The following is a 21,996-nucleotide window of genomic DNA, read 5'->3' on the forward strand; positions in this document are numbered from 1 at the left end:
AAATTGAGGCTCAGAAAGAGGAAGGGGCTTGGCCAAGGGGACACAGCCAGTGAAGTGCCTGGTGATGGCTGGTGCGAGGACATTACCCCCAGCCCCCCAGCCCCCCAGCCTACGGGCTTACACCAGCTCCATGCAGGGCTCCGTGTCATTCACCAGGACCTGGAGCTCGGAGCCCACATGGAGGTCGCTGCCGTGGATGGTGATCCTGGTGCCCCCTGCCTTGGGGCCCACGGCAGGCTCCAGGGAGTGAACCAGGGGCAGCTGTGGGGAGGAAGGCAGGCGGTCAGGCCTCAGGCCAGCCCGGGGTGAGCCTGGCAGGGTGGGCAGGGGATAGGCTGCAGCCTCCCTTACCACGTAGGAGAAGTGCTCCCGTGACCTGCCCTCCTTGGAGGCGTTCACCGTCACCACGTCTGAGAACGCCCCCGGGGCTGGCCCCGTGGCACACACGATCCTGGGGAAGGCAACTCTGGTCAAGGAGCAGCCAGCGGATCCTGGGGGCCCAGGCAGGTGCCATCTGGTTTCTCCCTCAAGCAATGGCCCTTGCTCCACCCCCAGGGTGTGTGAGCGCCCCATCCTTGCACTCAGCCACCCACCCTCCCACTCACACCTGGCGCTGTTATTTGGCCAGGACACCCAATGGCATTACCCATGTCAAGATACTGAGACAATTCCCCATCCGCTGGAAAACAGCCACTGAGTCCCCCAGGAGTCACCCTGGTGCCAAGCTCTTCCCCGGGACCACCCCCAACCTGAGTTTACGACAGTTCTGCAGCTATAAGACGAGGGGATTGGATAAGATGGTCTTTGGGGATATTTGAAAGTTCTCCAACCATGAGAACATTTGCTGGGCTGGTAGACTGATGGCCTTATCTGCAAGCATGACTTACAGCCTTCGGAAAGGAAACCCAGCTCATTCCCTGCCCTCCGGGCCAGGCTCCACCGCTGCAGGCCCAGACCTCTGCGCCACCAGTGGCTCCCACATTTTCCTAACAGCAATGTTTTTCATCGGAGCAAGGCTTCCGTGGAGGTAGGGCTGGTCTAGGGGAACACGGGAGGGCTTCCCAGGGGAGCAGGCGCCTGAGTGGTGTCCCCAGCAGGAAAGGGCAGGACGCACGGTGGAAATGGCCGGGAGACCCAGGCGTGAGTGACTTCTGGGGAGCAGAAGGGTGCCAAGGAGAGTGGGATGGCGGAGGGGGGGGGGAGAAGAAAAGGGAGATGGGAGGGCAGAGATGCAGTTGGCACTTCCGGGGCGCGGGTGGGGCCTGCAGGTCACTCAGAATGGCCCAAGGGACTGCCCTCTACTCACTCCTCTGACACCGTGTATCTGCCGGCCAGCGGCTCACAGGCCACGCTGCCAATCCACACTCCACGGACCACGTCGCTGAACCGCCGGCCCAGGTTCCTGCCGCGGATGGTCAGCAGGGTCCCGCCATCCAAGGGGCCACTCAGGGGCTCAATCTGCCAGGCGACCGGAGAAAGGGGTGAATGGTGTTCAGAGGCTGGGATGGCGGCAGGCTCCCGGGGAGGCAGGGCCAGGCAGACCCATCACTCAGGGGAGGCTCTGAGAGCGCTGGCACCGCCAGCCACTTGGCAGGTCACTGGGGCTGCCCGTTGTGATACTGAGCTGGCTTGGGTCTAGGGACACCAGTGCATAGGGACAGAGTCACTGCTATTTGAGGGGTGTCTCCTGGGGACACCGAGGTCCACTCCCAGTGGCCATGTCTGACCACATGACCCTACATCCCAACCAGAGCTGACTGGGCCTGGAATGGGCACCTGACCCAGGCTAAGCTAAACCGACTCCTTCCCAGAGATTTTTTTCTTAATTAAAACTGAGGCTTCGGAGTTACTGGCAGCCCCCATTTTCACCTTATCAGCAAGGTTTCCCTGACCTCGCTATAAACTTTAGAGACCACCAGCCCCAGCAGACTCCCAATGCCCCCGCCCTGCCCTGCCGTAGCACTTACCACCTTCTCTATGTAAATTATTTCCTTTCTTATTGCTGTCCCCTAACCCCAACTAAAACATTAGCTCTGAGAAGGCAGGTACTCGTTTCCCTGCTGTGTCTCTAGCACCGGGCAGGGCCTGGCACCCAGCAGGTGCTCAGCGGGTAATACAGTGCGCAAGGGCCTGGGTGTGTGCAAGCACGTGTGCTGCGGGTCCCTGAGCCCACGTGGGGCGCTGTACGTGTGCACATTCAGGCATGTGGGTGCAACGGGCTTCCGAGGGGGGAGGTGGGGGCAGGGTGCTTACCGCTCGGATCTCGGGGGCGGGACAGGTGTCAGGCAGGGGCTGCAGGGTCCCCCGCAGGCGGCAGCCGTCACTCCACACACACAGGTGGCCCAGGTCCTCCCGGCCCAGGCACTGGGAACAGTCAGGGCTGCCCATGGCGCAGTTATAGACCTCCACTGCGGGAGACACGGAGGCAGCACAGGTCAGCAGGGTCCTGGTTCTTAGGATCAGGACCCCATGAAATTCTTAGTCTTCTCCAAACCCCCCGGGGGCTGTGCTAAGCACAGTGCAGCCACAGCCCCAGTAACACTCATCCTCACTGTGAATCTATCCAGTGGGAGCTGTTTATTAGCTCCATTTGACAGGTAAGAGATGAGGCTCAGAGAGGTAGAGTGACTTGCCCAAGGTCACACAGCCTGTGAGTAGCAGAGCTGGATTCATACCCAGGCCCGAGTGGGTCTCCTGAGCCCCCACGGAGCTCCAGGATGCTAAGGAACCACTGAGCAATGCGGGTTCTGTGAGCCTCAGACCAGACCCTCAGACTGGCACAAGGAGGAGTGCAGGGCCAGTTCTCCAGGGCCTCAGGATGTGCAGGCTGGTTCTGGGGCTTCTGTCTGGGACCTTCATAGTATGGATGTGGGGGGTGCCCATGTCCACCGAGATGTCTGAGACTCCCCATGAACAGACAGGCCCTTAGAGAGTTGATTCAGTTCATATAATAAGAGCAAGGACACCAACCACCCTATGGGGGCACAGAGTATGTCCCAGACACCCTTGCAAGGCTTTGTGTGCACCATCTCAGCAAATCCTCACCACACCCTCTGTGAAAGGGCCTCTGCCCTTGCTTCATATGAGGACAAAGAGGCTCAGAAAGGGAAAGGTAAGGAAGTACCTGGGGCTGCACAGCCACTGGCCTGGAGATGCCCCGAGGGTGTGGTGCCTGCCCAGAGGAGCTGCTCGATAATCAAGTGCTGAGTAACTGACCAGGCACAGAAAAGCAGGGCTGGGATCTGAGGCAGCTTGTGGGTTAGGGAACACCCGAGCGGGAATGAGTCCCCCAAGGCTGCGTCCCACCCACCGCGCGAGGCCGAGTCCCCTGAGGCCGTGTAAGGCGCTCCCACCTGTCATGTGGTCAGGGCTGTCCAGGAATCGGGCAGGCCGCCCCTTTAGTTGGAGGCTGAGTGGAAACACCTGGCTCTTCTGGGTTGTGTGCAGCTGCAGAAAGACAGGAAAAACCATGAGCCGTGTGAGTGGTGTCTGGGTCTTTGTTGGGGGAGGGGTGTCAGGGAGACAGATGAGGGCAGGGCTACTGGGGGCAGGGGGTCCAAAAAGAGGAGGCAGAAAGGAAGGAGTGTAGGATCTGGACTTGCGCAGGCCTCCCCTTCCCCTCTGCCCCCGCCCCCCGCCATTAAAGCTACACCACTCACCACCACTTGGTTGCAGCGTACAGCTGATTCATTCACCCACACAGCCTCAAAGATCTCTTCTCGACCAAAGCTACATTCAAGCGCTGCACCCTGTGGGAGAGGGGGGTTGCGGAGACTCAGGTCAGCACCCACTGCCCTGTACCTCCATCAGGACATCTGACACTGCTGTCCTGAAGAGTGGGCGTGGTCCTACTATCAGGCCTTTGCCTGGGCTGCACCTCCTCCAGGATGTCCTTCCAGGCCTCCATGTCCAATGTTTGATGGAGGCAGGGGGTACATAAACACCTGGAACCTTGGCCTTGTGCTCTCTCCATGCCACTAAAAGTCTCACCAACATCTCCCAATGGCCTAAACCCGGGGCCTTTCACTCCGTGGGTAAAGCCCTGACTCTTCAGCATGACCGACATACAAGGTTCATCCCAGTGAGACTCCACCTGTCCTTTAATGTCAACACCCCCCCCCCCCCCCGCCTCTGCCTCACAAGGCCTGGGACCAGCCACAGGACGCATGTCGACAGAGCACACAGGCTGTCCTGCCCTCAGCCTTTGCCCAAGCCCATTCTTCCACCCAGCAAAACTCAACACAACCTTCAAAATGCAGCTCAAATGTCCCATGTTCCAAAGCCTTCCCAGACTCCCCCCTCAAATCACAGGGGCACCCCTCACTTGATCATCCATCCATTCAGCAATGAACACTTGGGTGTGCGCCAGGGGCTCCATTAAGCTCCTAAAGCCTGTCCCCGACCCTGTAGGCCAAGGACCACCCTTATCCCCTGTGCAGGCTGTCTACACCTGGCCCCCCACCCATTGGGGAGGGTTGAGGCTGGGTCTCAGCCCCCCTGGCACCTCCAAGGGCAGCAGATGGCAGCTGAAATAGCTCAGCTTCTACCTTACACAGGCCCCCCCAGGTTCGAATCCCACCTCTGCTACCTCCTAGATGTGTGACCCTGTGCAAGTGGCTCCTCCTCTCTGGGTCTTGGGTTTCTAAACTCTGCAACAGAAAGAGGCTGCTCTACTCTGCAGGATTCTAGGAAAACTGGAGATCATGTTATCTTTAGTGGGTTGCACACTGTGGGTGCCTAATATATGCTGGCGGTTATCAGTATGCAAGAGGTGCTCAATAAGTGCTTGCTGAAAGACTAAACAGGGCCAATTCCCCAATCCCGTCTTGCCCTCAGCCCAGCACAGGCCTCCGGGAGCAGCATCAGTAAATATTTGCTGAATGAACAAATCTGGGTTTTGAGTGTGTCAGGCCAGCCGCGTGGCAGGACTTCCTGTTTATGTCCCTGTCGCTGGCAGATGTGACACCCTGAGGAGATAGCAGGTCGGCAACTCCCCTGCCCTGCCCCCTCCCCGCTTCGTTCTGAAACTAACACAGGAAAGTGGCTGTTGACAGGGCTGAGAGCTCACGTGTCCCTGCCACGCTGAGCTGCGAGGTGGGTCTGTCGTCCGAGTCCCTGGGCTCAGGGCCGCAGGGGAGCGGCACAGCCCTCCACATGGGTCCAGGCCCCTTGCTGCCCCTGGAGGCTCTTCCCAACCATTGCAGGGAAGAGCTTGAGGGCCCAGGGCAGGGCCGCCCTGCCCCTCACGGAGCTGCAGCCCCTGCCACGAGGCTGCCTGACGCATCCCAGATGCCTGGCGTGTGGCCCCCACGTGTGACAGGCGTCACGGGCCTCGGCTCCCCCATAGAAGCGACAGATGGCAAGTCCGCAGAAGCTGGGGAGGGGGTGGCTGGCATGCTTCCAGGACTCATCAACACTTCCCACCCAGGACGCTCCTCCAGGAGGGACCCAGAAAGGGGCTGTGTCCCTTCCCCCAGCCCAGATGGGCAGGGGGAGGGGAAGACTGGCTGTAGGGAAGAGCACTGAACAAGGAGTCCAGGGCTGGCATGCAAGTGCAGCCCTACGTTGTGTGACCTGGAGGCACCTGCATCCCCTTCCTAGGCCTCATTTTCCCCACCTGGACAATGGGGAGTCGGGCGGCAAAGGGGTTCTCTGGCCATTCTCCAGGGAAGACATGTCAGCCACGAACTGGGGAGGTGTCCAGGGTCACAACTCAGCCTGGGGTCTAGGGCAGGGCGGGGACGGTATGGACAGCGTCACCCATGGGCTGCGGCACTGGGCGGGCGCTGGGCCTGGATCAGGGGAGCTTTAGAGGGTAGAAGGGTCTGGGGGTCATGGCCAGGCTTTCCTGCGGGCACTGGGGGCGGCCTGCTGTCCCCGTGGCCTGGCCCTCCCCGCCCACTTTCCTGTTTCCCCAGCTCCGTGCAACCAGAGCGGGGCTTTCTCAAACATAGCCTGGAAACTCAGAGGAAGGAAACCAAAGCATGGGTGGTGGGCCCAGAGCAGAGTCCCCCCACCGGGGACGGCACTCTCCCAGCCCTCCGCCCCACCCCCACCCAGCCTTCACTTACCTGGAAGAAGGCGGCGTTGGCCAGATGCACCGGGATGCTCTGGGAGCTGCCCGTGGGCATGGGAGCCAGGGCTGAGGGCAGGATCTGCGGGCAGTCCTGAGGGCTCTGCAGTCAAAACCCAAGGAGGTGGGGCTGGCAATGGGGCATTTCGGAAAAGACGGGGTTCACGGCCACCCCAGCCAACCTGCGCAGCCCCGTCTCCCCGGGGAGACACCAGGCAGCCTGGGGAAGTGAGGAAACACTACTAACAAAACGTAGCAGCCGCACGCACCGAGGGCCGCGTGCCCACTGCCTCCCACATACCATCTCACTTGACCCTCACGGCAAGGCCTACGAGCAGGAGAAGGCATTGGCCCCATTTCGCCGACGACGAAACTGAGGCACAGAGAGATGCAGTACCCTGCCCAGTGGAACTGGGTCCCCATGGCCGCTCCACCGCGTGCCTCTCAGAGGAAACCTCCCTGTCTCTGGGCCTCACCTTTCCCAGCTGTAAAATGAGGGGCTCTACCACTTTCTGAGACTCCACCTAGCTCTGGAGTTCTGGTTTCCAGATTAACTCATGATAAATGATTCAGAAAAGAGAAAGCCCAGATTTCTGAACAGCCCACGGGAAACAGGCTGTGAGCGCCCTGGTGCCGCCAGGCTCCAGACCCTTCCCCATTGCCCGGGCGAGTCAGGCCTCTGGGTGGAGGTGCCAGCGCCCGGCAAGTCCTGCGGAGGGCCTGGACATCCGCATTCCGCGGAGCCACGGAGGCGACTTCATAAAAGGAAGGAAGTTAGGGAGGGGGGAGGGAGGTATGAACCTGAGGTTCAGAGAGGAGGGGCGCTACCTGAGGGCAGAGGGCAGAGTTGCTCTTTGAATTCCCATCTGTCTGACTCTCGGGCCAGAGACTGAGTCCTGAAACTGAGGGCCAGGGATCAGGGGTCTTTACTCCTTATTGTTAATTAGACAGGGAGCTCCTTCAGGGGACCCTCAGGGGCCCAGCATAAAAACCAGAGCTCGAGGGATGCCAATGCCGTATTTACTATCATTGACCATGGTCATAGTGACAGAAGTAGCGGCCAGCTGACACAGCCCTCCCTGTGCACCGGGATACTTCTGAGCACTTTGCACAGTGTTAATTCAACAAATCCTTCTCCCAACAGCCCTACGAGGTAGGTACCACCATTACACCCATTTTACAGACTAGGATATTGAGGCACAGAAAAACCAAGTGGTTTGCCCAAGCACAGCGGGCTCTAGTTGTCCAGGATGGTTGCTGACCTCCAGGCCAGAAACCTCGCCCAGGCCAGTGAGTTTCCCTGGGAGCCGACCACAGGGGCCTTGGCCAAAGAGGCAACATGGCTGGGCCCAGGTGGGGCCTCAGCGGACCACACGGTGGGCCTGGGAGGTAGCAGCTGGTGTCCACTCGCTGTGTGACCCACAAGTCTGTCCCTCTCTGAGCTGCTGTCCTGTGCCATCCATGTGTAACCCCCCCGGAGTTTCCGGGAATGGAAGCCACATGTTTCTAATCGGGTCTCACAGCCGCTGCCAGCCTGCTTCACAGCTGGCTGGGGGCCCTGCAGCTCTGTCCTCCCAGCTGCACCCCACCTGAGGGTAGGTGGCCAACAGCGGGGGCTGGAGGGGTGAGGGCTGGGGAAGGGGGAGCTTCCGCAAGAGGAAGTGACGTGGGATCATCCCTGAGGGCCCCTACCCCCCTTGACCCTTATGAGCCACGGCCACCTGGATGCTTGTACCCATTGTACAGAGCGGGAGCAAGGCTGAGTGCGGGCGCATCTTTGCCCTCTTTCAGCACCTCCCCCAGGGTTGGCTAATCCTCCTTGGGGACAGCTGGTACATCTGCTGCCAGCCTCCAGCCCCCGACCATGGCCTCCAAGTCTGCCTTGGCCATAGGGGAATCTCCCCAACCCCCAGGCCTGTGGTTCGGGAGGGCTGACCCTACTCCCTAGCCCCAGGGATGGGCGGGTACCCAGGCCCGTCCTGGACTCAGCAATTGGTATGGGGAGTGAACGTGACCCAGTTCCCCTGGAACTTCCGCAGAATCAATGAGAAAGTCTCCTGGGGCTGCTGGGGGATCAGAAGCCTGCCCGGGGCTGCTGAGGCCATCTTGCTGCCAAGAGGGGAGGGCCTGCCTCAGAGTGGAGGCCACTCAGAGGGGTGGGGAGGCCCTGCTGACAGTGTTGGAGCCCCCGGACCCAGCTGTGCCTGAAGGGGACGCCGCCCCTCGGACTCTGTACTCACACAAGCCACACGATTCTGTTGGGGCTGACGCCAGTTTGAGCTAGGGCTTCCCTGCTCGCAAAGGACTGGGGCCTCCTGGTCCCACCCCAAGCAGAGTCGTCAATGCCTCTGAAAGATGCTAAGCAGCTTCTCCCCTTTGCCAGAGTGTAGCTGCAGGCTCAGGAAACCATGGCCGACTGACCGAACGAACTCTGCGCAGAGCCAAGAAGGCGGGAGACCAGGAGTTGGGGGAACAGATGCCAGGGCGGCAATGCCAGGAGCCGCAGAAAGCCCAGATGTGAGCCCAGTGTGTGCCAGTTCACAGGGGGCCTCACCTGTCTCCACACTGGAGTCCACAGACTCCCCCAAGGTCTTTCTACGTTCAAGAGTTGAGAGCTCGGGTCCCAATCCAGCGGAGCACTGGGTGGCCCTGGGACCCTGAACCCACCTGACCTGTTCCTTCCCTGCCCTTCTGCACCGCTCCCAGCCCCTGTAAACTTCCCCCACATTCCCACCAAACTACCCTCTCCACCGGCTCCTAACCACCTTCATGGACGCGTCTACCCAGGCTCCCCACCAAGAGACCCTGCCCTTCCATCTGCCCAAACCCTCCTTGCTTCTAAGGCCAAAAGTCACACCGCCTTGGGGTGGCCACGCCCTCCCTGGACAACTGAAAGTGGAGGATGCAGCGCCTTCCTTATTCTCCCCCCCTCTGCGGAAAAGCTGAAGCCCTCCTCCTGGCATCCTGCACTCCCCGGTTTCCTTCCTCTGGGGCCCACGAGGGAACAGGAAGTGAGAGAAGACTCAGCCCCTAGCACCTGCCTTCCCAGAGACACCTCTCTGGCTTGGCCCAAGCCCTACCGCCTGCTCCCAGCTCCTGAGGGGTCCAGGGGGATATGCAGACCCCGCTGCCTGCCGCCCAATCAGAGGCATGGCGCCTCCACGGCTAACTGGCACTTAACTAAACGCCAAATTAAGCATCGGTTCAGAAGCTCCTGCAGGCCCAGCGTGGGAGCTGCCTCTTTTCCCACTGGATTGCCATAATCCTCTAAGACAGGCCCTCTCTGCACCCCCCTCAACCCTGACCTGCAGAGCCGCAGACCTGGGAGAGAGTGGTTCACGGGGGCACTGCCACAGATACACCTCCAGGCTGGTGAGCGCCTATGCATCTGTTAGGACCCGGCAGAAGGTTCCCCTCCCAGAGAAGTCCTCCCTGTCCCACCCAGCAGAGTGGCCACCTACTGTGTGTCAAGTATGAAGTTGGTACCTTACAGACAGGTGTAATTCCAGATGCCCGCCCCAGCTTTTGAAATAGGCTCCATTTTACAGATGGGGAAATAGGCACAGAGAGGTCTGGCAGCTTGCCTGGGATCACACAGCTACAACTCACACCTTAGGCTCTGGGTTCACAACGGGGAGGGCAGAACCGTGTCTAACCTGGTGCTTTCCCAGTGCCTAGGACACACCCAGGCATACAACAGGTGCTCAATAAATGAAGAGTGTTGAGGCTGAGTCCTCCTCGCCCCAGTATCCTAAGGCAGAGCACAGGAGGCAGGCTGCCGGCATGAATGCTTCACAATGACATTCATCAAGTCCCTACTGTATACACAGGCCAGGGCTGGGGCCGGAAGGAGATGTTGGCCCCAAACGAGAGCAGGAGTCCTGGCTGGCCTAGACTGGAGTCCCAGCGCCCACTGCAGAGGCTCGGAGCCTCCCCTGGGATTTTGCCACACAGCCTCTACCGGGCCTCTCTCCCAGCACTGGAAACCCCACTTTACTGCATCACTGCTTTGAGTTAAGCATTGCTGCTGCGGTACACCTCCTCCTCAAAGCAATTCTGACGCTCAGGCAGGAGGGGCTGAGACCACAGGATTCCAGGCTCGGGCCATGAAGTCCCTCCTCAGCATTACTCGCTGGCACCTGCCATGGGCAGACAAGGCTTTGGGGATTCCTGACGAGGTTCCCTGAGCCCAGAGCCGAGAGGCTGGGGCTTCAGTTGCTCTGGGGACTGGTACTCTCTAGGGTTGCTGGAAATGTTGAAGGTAAAATTGAAAAGTAGCACAAAGTGCAGAAGGGGGCCTCCTCCTACAGCTGGAGGCGTAAACTGGCTCGGGCTTTCCTGGGGGTCAGCTGAGCTAAAAGTGAAAAACAGGGCCAGGCTTTCACCCCAAAATGCCACTTTGAACAACTGGTCTCCAGGGAATAATCAAGGCCGTGCACAGTGCCCTGGACGTATCAGAATGCAAAAAAGAAACAGGAAGGATCAGCATGTCCAACAAGAGGGGGTTGGTTAAATGCACTGTGATGTGATGAGCCCGGCACAGCTGTTAAATCTGGAGCGAAGGAAGAAAATTTAACGATACGGAAATGTTCTCAACATACTAAATGGGAAAAAATGGACCACTGGAGGCAGAGGGCACGCGTTGGGCCTGGCTTACCGTGGGATTCGGTGAGGACTCACACCGAGACTGGTTGGAAACACAGGAGTGCTGCTGGGCGCACCAGAAACAGGGCCACTGTGCCGACAGGCAGCTGGTGCAGCTGGAAGACAAGGGGGGCCCTCAGCTACCCGGCTCCCGGCCCCGGTGCTCAGGAACCGGGACCCAGGGATGCAGATCCCAGCACAGGGGAAGGTCTTTCTCAAAATCAGAGCTGCCGAGAGGGGCTGGGCACTCTGTTAGGTAGTGAGCTTCCTGCTGCAAGAGGTATGCAAGGAGGAAATAGGTAAGCAGGGCCTTTATGACACTAAGTTAAGTGTAATCATAGCACTTCTCTCGGCCTCTACCAGCCTGGGTGCTCACAGATGCCGGGCACTGTGCCATCTTTGCCGGGCAAAGATGCCAGTTTGTTGCACAAACATGCCGGCGAGTGAACAACCAAGAGTCCTGTCTGCCTCTGGGACACCATCATGTCTCTTCCCCGGGCTTCCCCAGGAGCAGAACCTCCTCCCGCCACCTGGAAGCAGGCCCCGCGCCACTCACGCTGTGTGGGGATACACCTGCCCAACACGGCCGCAGTCGTAGATGGTGAAACTGGCCCTGACGATGTTCTGCCCATTGACCCTCACCGCCATCTCGACGGTTACGTGGTCTGGAACAGAGCAGGGGATCCAGGGAGAGAAGAACAATGGAGCTGGGGGTCTCCACCGACATCAGAGGCTGTGATATCAGGACCCCCATGCCTGAGATTCCACCACCTGAGAGCCCCCATCTGGCTGTCCCCACAGCCCAGGCAGTGAAGTGCTTACCTTGGTTGGGTGGGAAGGGCGGGAACCGGTTCCTCGGCAGGAGGTTGCAGTAGGCGATCTGGTGGCCAAAGGCAGGGCCCGGAACCCGAGCCACAGTGTGGATGTCGTTTCCATAGTCACAGGCCATCTCCATGCCGCTGAGGCTGGGCAGGCTCCCTGAGATCTGCAGGATCATACCCTGGAGGCCAGGGCCCTTAGCTGGGGGTGTGGGGAACGGGGTGGGGTGGGGGTGGAGGAAGGCCACTCCCCGCACCGCCCCACCCCCGCCCTGTAACCCCAGGAGAAGAGGTGGTGGGTGGTCAGGACTCCACGCCAGAGGGCTGCAGCCTACATGGGCCTCAGTTTCCCTGTTTGCAAAATGAAACTGACCATCTTACAGTAGCCAGAGGCGCTGCATGATGTGGCCCCCGTGACCTCAGATGCCATCCTCTGACACCCTCTCAAATCATGAGTCTTGGTCCCACCTCAGGGCCTTTGCACTGGCGGTTCCCTCTGCCCAGACACTCACCCTGCCTTCCTACCTCTGCTCAGATGTCGCCTTTGCAGTGAGTCCCCCACCTCGACCTGGTCTAAAATGTCAACACTGCCCCGCAACCTACTCGCTCTGCACCCGGTTCTCTGCTCTGCTTTCTTTTTCTCTGTAGTACTTATCACCATCTTGGCATTTTATCTTGCTTCGTCTCTCTCCCTGATGATCATGTCAACCCCTCAAGGACCAGGCGTTTGTCTATCTTATTCACCGCTGTCTCTCCAAGTCTAGGCCTGTGCGTGGCACAGAGCCAGTTTGCTTGACCAGATGATGTGTGTGCAGGACTGTGACATGTAATGATGGGGAGGAGGGCGCCCAGGAGCCCCAGGGCCTGTCTGGGCCATCAGAGCCATCATCTCCCCCAGGTGACAGAGGAAGATGCCAGCCTCAGAGAAGTCACTGAGGGCAGGGCTGGGTGGGACCCAAGCCTGTCTGTCCCTCAGCCCCTGCCAGGGCCTGGAACAACCCTGCCCGGGCCTGGAACACCCCTGCCCAGAGGCTGCCTGCTACAGGTAAGCAGGAGGCTGCGGCAGCTCTAGGCCCTCCTGGACACAGGTGAGGGGGTAGCTACTTGCCCCCATGCTGCAGATTCATGTTTCCCAGCTCGAGAAACAGCAGTCTGGCACTTGGTGGCCAGGATGTGAGATGGGGGGTGCTGGCTCTCCTCCCATCTTCTAATTTGCCCCCCCTCTTCTGTGACTCTGGAGCCCACCCACTTGAATTCAAATCCCAGCTTTGCCACTCCCTCGCTGTATGACCTTGAACAAGTCACTTCACCGCTCTGGCCTCAGTTTCCTCGCCTGTAAAATGGGGATGTTAAGACCATCCGGTCGTTATCGTTCTCGTCATCTGCCTCCAGGTCCCTGGGATGCTATGCGCAGGAGTCTCCACCTCTCAGGGTTTGGGTGCCAGGTGAAGGGCTGTTCTCCACCCGTACTTCTGAGCCCGGAGCTGGGTCCTGGCTCCCCAGAGACTCACCGGGTACTCTTGGTGCACATCGATCTCGGCCGGCAGGACGGTCATGGCGGGACAGCGGCCGGGGCCCTCGCTGGCACTGGTCCAGAAACGCGGCTGGCTGGAGTTGGCGCAGTCCTGCTGCAGGGTGCACCTGGGGTGGCACGGCGCAGGTCAGGACGCAGGGGGGCTCCCCCGCCCCGACGGCCTCCCTGGCCCAGCCCCCGCCCCAGGGGTCTCACCGCGTCTCCAGGGCACACCAGCCGCAGTAGGCGTCGGCTGCACCCACGCAGTCCCCGCAGGTGGTGTGCACAGCACACGCAGCGACTTTCACCCTGGCCATCTAGAGGCAGAGGCAGGGGCCCAGATCAGAGGGGCTGCCGGCCCCTCCCAGGGGAGTCAGCACGGCGAGGGCTGTGAGAAGCTGGGGAAACTGAGGCTCGATGCTATAATGGGGGACACACAGGGAACAAGGCTGCCCTGCAGAGGTGATGCCTGTGCTGGGAGGTGAGGACAAGCAGGCCGGGGGTAAGGGAGAAGGCGCCCCCAGCAGCAGCAGCAGCACGCGCACAGGCAAGGCAAGCAAGAGAGCTCGGCTCGTCCTGGGACCTCGTCAGACCGAGGCTCGGGCCTTACCTGGTGCGACGTCATCAGATAGAGGTAGCCGGGGTCTGCGGGGTCAAACTGCATGACGTGGTGCACAGGCTCCCCGTAGGCCACCGTCACCACCTTCCTGCTCACCACCTGCATGCTGTCGTTCAGGTTGATCTGGGGTGGGGGGGGAGCCGTCAGGGCACGGTGAGCCACGAAGGTGCCCGGCAGGGGGAGGCCGAATGCGGGGGACCTGCCCTGGGGGTAGGGGCTGACCCGGGCTGGGAGTCTCCACCTCTGCCCCTCTCTCGGGCCCTTCCAGGACTGGCAGAGGGTCACTCTACGCTTTTGCCTCTGCTGTGCCCCCACCAGGGCCTCCCTCGCTGCCCTTCATGGCCACATCCAACCCTGTGAATAGCTTCAGGCTTCACAGTTTACAAAACATTCTCTGGGAGGCTGTTGGGCATCATGCCAAGGAGCTGGGACTTGGGTTTGAATCCTGGCCTTGACATTTACAAGCTGCACAAAGTACAAGTTGTCCAAGTCACTTCCCCTCTCTGAGCTAATGGGGCTGATGACGATACCTGCCCCGCGTGCCCACGAAGTGTGCTAAAGAAGATGCGGCGGAAGCGCTGCCAGGGCCAAGCCCGGGAGAAGCTGCAGAGCCACCCGTCTCATCCCTCCCCTCTCACGCCCATCTCACAGATGAGGAAACTGAGGCCTAGAGAAGCAAGGGACTTGGCAAGAGTCCTAAAATGAAGATGCCTCAGGGTCGTGATGCAAGCCTAGGCCTGTCTGACCCCAGAGTCCAAGGCTGGGGCTGGGGTGTGGGGTCCAATGTCCGGGCAGGAGAAGGACCAGGACTAGCTGGGGCCTGGAAGCTTCTCTGGCTGAGGGCCCGTCTGCATGTCCCCTAGAGGACTGACAGTGCCGATCAGAGACCCATCAAACTGCTCTCTTCCGGCTGGTCTCACAATCTCAACGTGCTGCCCTGTCAGGGTCCTGCCAAGCCCTGAGCTGGGGTCAGGGGTCTAGATGCCTCCCTGGGGCCTCCTACCACCCAGCCCTCCTCGGTGGGCTCCCAAACCTTTAGTGGCTCCTCCTGCGTGTGGCATCAACTTGCTCTGGCATTCAAGGCCCTGACGATCCATCTCAGCTTACTCCACCAGCCTCATCTCCACCCACTAAACCTGACTCAACATCCCAGCCTCTGAGCCTTTTCCCATGCTGTGCTCCCTTTCTGGAACACTTCCCTCTCCCCCTTGGACCAAGATTTGTCCTCCCAAGGTCTCCAACAAAAAGGAGGGCTTCGCAGATGCCCTCCACACACCCAGTTGGAATTACTCTCTCCCCAGGTTCCCACAGGCTGTCCCCGCCCTTGTGACATCCCTCGTCCCAAGGGGCCTCTTGGCAGAGCCTGTCCCGGGCAGCTTGGCCCCATTCCCACCCCCAGGCATCCAGCAGACATGTTTCCACTCCTTCAACAGTCTACTGATGGGACTTCCCTGGTGGCGCAGTGGTTAAGAATCTGCCTGCCAACACAGGGGACACGGGCTTCAGCCTTGGTCCGGGAAGATCCCACGTGCCACGGAGCAACTAAGCCCGTGCGCCACAACTACTGAGCCTGCGCTCTAGAGTCCATGCTCTGCAACGGGAGAAGCCACTGCTATGAGAAGCCCGCACACTGCAACGAAGAGTAGCCCCCGCTCGCCACAACTAGAGAAAGCCCGCGCACAGCAATGAAGACCCAACGCAGCCAAAAAAAAACCCCAAAAATAAAACACAGTCTATTGAGCACCTAGTGTGCTCTGGGGCCTGGGCTGGGTGCTTATGATCTAAGCCCCAAGCTGGGCAAGTGGGCGGGAGATGACCCAGCACAGCGCAGCGTGGAGGGTGAAGAGGTCCAGGTTGAGGGGTGGGGTGGCTCTGTGCTGACTGGACCTGAATTCAACCAAGGCTCTTGCTGTGTGACTTTGGGGCAGTCGTTTCCCCTCTCAGAGCCTCAGTGTCCTCATCTGTGAAATGGGGATCATGGCTCTGCCTCTCTTGAAGGGATGTGAGAATTAAACAAGATGATGCCCGTGACACGCCTGTCGAGGCTGGGTAGACAGTGGTGCCTAATAACTGCAGCTTCGTGGGTGGGGGAGACTCCTGGACAGATGGGGAAATTGAGGCTGAGTGAGAAGTAACCACCCCAGGTCACACAGCTGGGAGGGGAGGAGCGAGGATCCCCATCTGAGTACCTGACGCCAAAACACAAGCCCCACTGTCTGCGGACCCTCAACGGAAGCTCTGAAGGTTGAGGAGGACCCCTGCCCCCTCCCTGCTCCCACACCTGGCATCTCCCCCAGAGGGCCAGGCGGGCTGGGACTCTGACCCCCACTGCTCAACCCCAGCCTGGGGCGTCTGCCTAGGGAACTGAGGGAATTGGATTATCGGATCTGAATCAATTAGGCCAGGGCCTGGTGCCGGCTGGAGGCATGCCAGGTGGCTGTCGTTCTGACCAGCAGGGTGTGGTAGGTGCCTGGGGGGCAGGTTCACGCCCTCACCTGGAGGCCGCTAAGTGGGGAAACTCTCACCCCTTCCCAGCTCCAGGCAACTCAGGGCCGGGCATCATTACCTCCAGAAACCAGTCACTTTGGTTTCGGGCTGGGGCATCTGCAGAGGGCGGCCAACAGAGTGGAGGAGGAAACGGGAGGAAGAGTCCCCACTTGCCAGGCTGTGGCCTCCCCCTGCCCCTTGAAAGTCCTACAACAGTCTCAAGAGGCCAGAAGTGCAGCCCTTAACAGATGGGGAAACTGAAGCCAGGAGAGAGAAAGTTCACTGCCCAAGGTCAAACAGCCTGCAAGCGGCAGAGCCCAGAGACCTGAACTCAGATCCACCCGGTTTCAAAACCCCAGTCCTGGAGCCCTGAGAGAAGGGCCCCCTCTCAGCCCTGGTTCCCTCCTCTGCAGGACGGGTACTTACTGCTGTGAGTAAGAGTGGAAAACGCAGACGTGGAAGACGCCGCCTTATAACCCGTGGGCCCCTCCCCCCAACCCCTGCCCCCTCCCCCCCCCCAGCTACCCCCCCCCAGCCCCAGCCCTAGCCCTACCTTCAGCAGCCGGCCACTGACTGTGCCCAGGAAGACCACCGTGTAGTTGCCCACGCTGGCCACGGCCACGGAGGAGAGGCCCTGGGCTCGGAACACGGGCGAGGCCTTCAGGGGCTGCAGGATGGATAGGGGGTGCTGCAGGTGGGCGGCCCCGCAGTCCAGCTGTTCCGGCTGCAGCTGGAAGAGAGACACATGTCAGACCTCGGCTCCGGAACCTTCTCCGGCTCCCTGCCCACACAGCCGGCTGTGGTCTCCGGCCTCAGCATCAGTGCTTTCAAAGTCCTGCTCCTGTTCTGTATGCCCAGCGCTGGGCTCAGGCCCCAACATAAGCAGGACCCCGTCTCTGGGCCCAAGTTGACCTCTGCCCTCGGCTTCAGTCACGGAGCTGCCCCAAGGAGATGGGTACGTTCCGGGTGTGCAGGAGCTGGACAGGAGGAGTCATGTGAGGAAGGCAAGAAGGCCCAGGGAGGCCAGCCTCTGCCCCAACTTACCTGCTGACACCCAAGAGGTGTCCCTCCTGTCCCGGCGAGGTCTCCACAGCAATCATGGGGTCTCCTCCCCCCAGGCCCCTGCTCTGACCCCAGCAAGCCCCTCCCAAATTCCCAGCAGCTCGCCAGACCCAGGTTGAGGGCTCCCCAAATTGAGGTCCCTCTCTCCTTTCCCAACACACGTCCCTTCATCTGCCCACATTGCAGATGGGCAAACCGAGGCCAGGTGTGTCCAAATGCACAATCCTGCCATCCACATCAGCTGCACCTCACAGGAGTGGGAAAACCGCGCTGGCATGCCCAGCCCCCGCCATTCCCAGGACTTGCGCCCACCTTTTCCACCTTTCTCTGAGTTTTGTTGGTTCTTTCAAAGGTTTCTCCTGCAGTCTCCACAGAAGTACAACACAGGCCTCTAGAAGGGCCTTTCAGAAGACAACTGTGCAAACCCACAAGGATGCAGACACAAGGGTGTTTTAGAAGAGTGGGGGGTGGGGGCCACCACCTCAGTGTCCACGAGGATTGAGCACGTCATCCAGGAGAGCCACCCCAGCCCTGGGAGACACCACAAATCTGCACCGATTATGAAGACAGATGTCTGGCTGAGAAAAGTCTCAGGATGTCGTGGGGCCTTTTTGGTAAAACTGGCACATAAACATTAAAGTAACAGTCACGACAGCAAACAATACAGGCCACGTTTACTGGGAACTGACCCTGTACCGGGCCTGTGCGTCAACTCCCTGAATCCTGGCAGCCCTCTGAGGTCCCATGTCACAGACAGGGAAACTGAGGCTCAGAGGGGATGTGGCCTGCTCCAGGTCACCAGCTGCAATATCACGCCACCAGGACTGAAGCGGCCAGCAGAACTGGCTTTAGGGCATGGCTTTAGAGAGAGGTTTTTTTCCCCTTATCTGTGCTTTTTGCAAGCCAAAGCCGCTGATGATGTGCCCACATGGGTTTTGTACAAAATCTCAACTAGTTTACAAAAGCAAACCATAAATACCAGGTCCTTCATTCTTGGGAAAATAAACAGAGCTGAGCCCTGAGCCCAGCGATGGGGTGGGGATGGGGACTGCCCTGGGCCACAACTCATGACCCGGTGGCCTTCCACAGGATGGCCAGGAGCGACCTGAGCAAGTCACTTCACTCCTCTGAGCCTCAGTTTACTCAACTATAAAATGGGTGCATCTCCAGCACCTCCCTCATAGGCACTGGGATAAGACAGTTCATCGTAAAGCGCCGGCCCGGAGCGTGGCTCACAGTAAATGCTCCCGAAGTGTCAACTGATACTATCGCTGTTTCAGATACGACAGTCACTGAAATTATTATTATAAAGTGGAATTTGGGGGCAAATCATGCCTACCTCAAAAACTTTCTAAGCTGGACCACCTGGGACCACCTTAAGGCAGCCATCCTCTCACCGAGGAGGCTCTTCCAGGACCCTCTTCTCTGGGCCAACTCTTGCCCTCAACGTTTCCCCGAACACAGCTGCCAAGTGAGCGCTTTAAAGGTACAAAGGTCTCCTCTGCTTGAAACCCTCAGATGGTTTACACGATACTGAGAATAAACCTTGGATCCTAAACCCTCCCTTCAGGCCCCTGGGATCTTCTGGGCCCAGCCCATCCCATCCTTGCCCTCACTCCTCCACTCCAGCCACACCGGCCTCATTTCTGTCCCTCAAACAGTCCAAGCTGGGTCCTGCCACAGGGCCTTTGCCTGTGCCGGTCCCTCTGCCTGGAATGCCACTGCCCAGACTGTCTTATCACTGGCTCTTCATCTTTCAGCTTCAGACTACCCTGCCTGACCCATCCTCTGTGTTCATCTCTGCGCCCAAGTTGGGGGCCGGCCCTGGAAGGAGGCTGCTGGCCCATCTCCTCAGCGGCCTCTCCTAGCCGTGGTCCCACCCCCCCGCAATCCTGCGGCTGCAGGGAAGAGATGAGGCGGCTCTACCAGCGAGCAGGCAGGAGAGCGGGCACGTGGGCCCAAGACCTGTCATGAGGATGCTTTTCCCAGGGGTTGTCTAACTCTTCTTCACTGAAATCTGTGGATTACTTGTGTCATTTAGTAATACGTTGTTCTAAAATTAAAATAGCAAACCCTTGCCCAGGGGACAGGCGCTTCCTCCCTGAGCTGTGGGAGGGGTGGGAAGGCAGGAAGGGGACACCTGGAGGGCCTGGGTGACAACTTTGGGATTTTCTGCACTGGGCCCTGCGATGGGGGGTCCCCAGCCAGCCAGAATGGGGGGTCCTGGGAACAGCCGGACCAGGCGCCCAGATCAGGGTGATTTGTGGGCCGGGGGTGCAGAGAGGATGAGGTGGGAATGGCTGGGAATCTAGCTCTCGCCTGCCCGCCCTGACGCTCACAGCCATTAATTCTGCACTGGAGGAATTCTCTAAAAAGCCTTTCCTCTGACTTTTTTTTTCTTATTCTAAAAATAAAATTTTAAAAAAATTTTAAAGGAGAAGTAACCCATTGGCTGCTCTGCGTGATCTGTGCTCTGAGGGGGAAGCTGGCTCCCCAGCCGCCAGGGGAAATCACAAGGCTACAACTGACTCGAAGACGGAAGCCAGACACACGTCCATTGGGCAGGCGGGAAAGGCCTCTGCTGTTGGGGGATGTGGCCCGGGAAAGGGGGAAAGTGGGCTCGGGGGAACTGGCGGGCCGTCCCGGGTGTGCCCTCAGCCGAACCCGGTCTCCAGGGGCAGTCAGCTCCAAGGCCCAAAATACTGCTTGCCCTGACTGTGTGACAGAGCCTGAAATCCCTCCATCAGCACCAGCCCGCCTTCCAGTCTCACTTGGCGTTGGTCTTTCAAAACACAAATTCCTCTGAGAGAAGGGGGAGAGCTGGACTCTCACAGTGGCCTCCTCCAACCCAGAAGGGCCACCTTCCCAAGCGCAAGACTGGAGAGCCCCTCCTTGGCTTTTGGCCGTCCTCAGGGTCAAGCCTGACATTCAAGGCCTCTGTGATCTGGCTCCTGCCGGCTGCTCAGGACTGGAGTCTCACTTCTCTCTCTGCCCCGCCCTCAGCTCCGACCACATCAGTCTCTGCAGTTTCTCAAATGCGGCCACACTTTCCTCCTGGGGCGCCTGAACCTTCATGATGTTGTTCCCTCAGTAGCCAACGCCCTTCTCATACCTCTGAGCCCTCTATTTTCCCTCCTCTTGACCCACACTGTTCCCTTTGCCAGGCGTGCCCAGGTGGCAAGTTTTCAGCCAGGTTTCAAGATGCAATTCCAAAAACACCTCTCCAGCCCTCTGTGACAGCACTGTGCTGGTCACCACCTTCATTTCTCATGGTAGCGTATGCACGAGCTTCTCCAGGGTGGAGACTGCTCTGGGGTGAGTGTTTACTAAAGAAAGGAAACTAATTTTGACTAAAGTGTGAATGACTGTATTCAGCTTCTTCTTTTCCAAGCAGAAATAATGAGAGGGACTTCCCTGGTGGTGCAGTGATCAAGAATCCACCTGCCAATGCAGGGGACACAGGTTTGAGCCCTGGTCCAGGAAGATCCCACATGCCGTGGAGCAACTAAGCCCGTGCACCACAACTACTGAGCCCGCATGCCACAACTACTGAAGCCCACGCGCCTACAGCCCGTGCTCCGCTGCGAGAAGCCACCACAATGAGAAGCCCGAGCACCACAATGAAGAGCGGTCCCCACTGGCCGCAGCTAGAGAAAGCCCATGCGCAGCAATGAAGACCCAATGCAGCCAAAACTAACTAAATAAATAAATTTATATATATAAAAAACAAGAAACAATGAGAGCAACACTGCACTGCCATGCTGGACACTGGAGAACGGAAGGAAAAGTATGGGTCAATTGTATGTCACTGTGTGTGTGACCACACAGGGGAGCCAGGTGTTCAGTGCCAGGCGGCACCTGGCTGCTACTTTTGGTTCCTCTAAGAACCTCAGTTGATCCTTCTCTGAAATGGGATGAGCCACGGGCGGCTGCTGGTCTCAGCTCTTTTCTAAGAGCAGGACACCTCCTCCTTCTCCACTGGCTGCCTCCGGGGGCCAAAGCTCAGCGCTGCCCACTCTCCCACTAGAACTCTGACATACTGATTTCACTATCAACTGTAATTGTGTTGACTTTCTCCCCCCGGGAAGCCAGTTGGAGCAAGAGCTTCCAGAGCCTGGCTTCTCAGCCTCCCGCCTCCTGCCTGCAGACCCCACCAAACCTCAGCCCCACTGCAGGCGGCACTCCGAGGAGGATGAGGCGTCAGTGGCAGCCAACAAGACCCGCGGTTCCGTCCCAGGTGTAGACTACACCGGCTGTCGGGGTTTCGTGCTTGGGAAGTGAGGGCACTTTCCTGCCTCAAGTTTTTGGTTGTTACCGAACCCCGATCCCGGGAAAGTGAGCTTTCACTGCTGAGGAGCTGAACGCACAGCAATCACCTTGGGGTATTAAGCAGCAGACTGCAGGGCGGCTGCCGCTCACCACACGGGGCTGGGGCTGCACTGAGCCCCCTCCCACTCACCCTTCCGCAGCAGCCAAAAAGAGCTTTTACAACCGCAAAGCACTAAATGTGACATGGGATCCTGGAAAAGGAAAAGGACATTCATGGAGGAAACTCTGGAGTTTAGTTGAGAGTAAAATACTAATGTTGGTTTCTTAGTTTTGACAAATACATGTCGCATCTGTCATAACGTGTGATCTTAGCAGTGGGGAAAACTGAGGGAAGGGTATGCGGGAACTACCTGTACTATCTTTGTAACTTTCTTGTAAATCTAAAGTTATTCCAAACTAAAAAGTTGTTTTTTTCAAAAAAAGAGGGCTTCCCTGGTGGCGCAGTGGTTGG

General features: G+C 58.9%; 1 protein-coding gene across 1 annotated transcript in view; it reads right to left on the reverse strand.

Moving 5' to 3' along the window:
* The window catches only part of PLXND1 (plexin D1), a 51,981-nt gene that overhangs the window by 17,572 nt on the left and 12,413 nt on the right, over positions 1–21,996 (reverse strand). Inside the window, exons 2-15 of the mRNA XM_060023095.1 lie at positions 16,708–16,884; positions 13,659–13,790; positions 13,265–13,365; positions 13,047–13,176; positions 11,540–11,717; positions 11,274–11,382; positions 10,731–10,833; positions 6,072–6,176; positions 3,660–3,749; positions 3,354–3,447; positions 2,254–2,408; positions 1,307–1,458; positions 352–451; positions 122–261 (exon numbers count right to left, since the gene is read on the reverse strand). Of these exons, the coding sequence (XP_059879078.1) occupies positions 122–261; positions 352–451; positions 1,307–1,458; positions 2,254–2,408; positions 3,354–3,447; positions 3,660–3,749; positions 6,072–6,176; positions 10,731–10,833; positions 11,274–11,382; positions 11,540–11,717; positions 13,047–13,176; positions 13,265–13,365; positions 13,659–13,790; positions 16,708–16,884 (1,766 nt within the window). The remainder of the gene's footprint in view (positions 1–121; positions 262–351; positions 452–1,306; positions 1,459–2,253; positions 2,409–3,353; positions 3,448–3,659; positions 3,750–6,071; positions 6,177–10,730; positions 10,834–11,273; positions 11,383–11,539; positions 11,718–13,046; positions 13,177–13,264; positions 13,366–13,658; positions 13,791–16,707; positions 16,885–21,996) is intronic.

The sequence above is a fragment of the Delphinus delphis genome, chromosome 10 (assembly GCF_949987515.2).
Source record: "Delphinus delphis chromosome 10, mDelDel1.2, whole genome shotgun sequence".
Classification (NCBI taxonomy): Eukaryota; Metazoa; Chordata; class Mammalia; order Artiodactyla; family Delphinidae; genus Delphinus; species Delphinus delphis.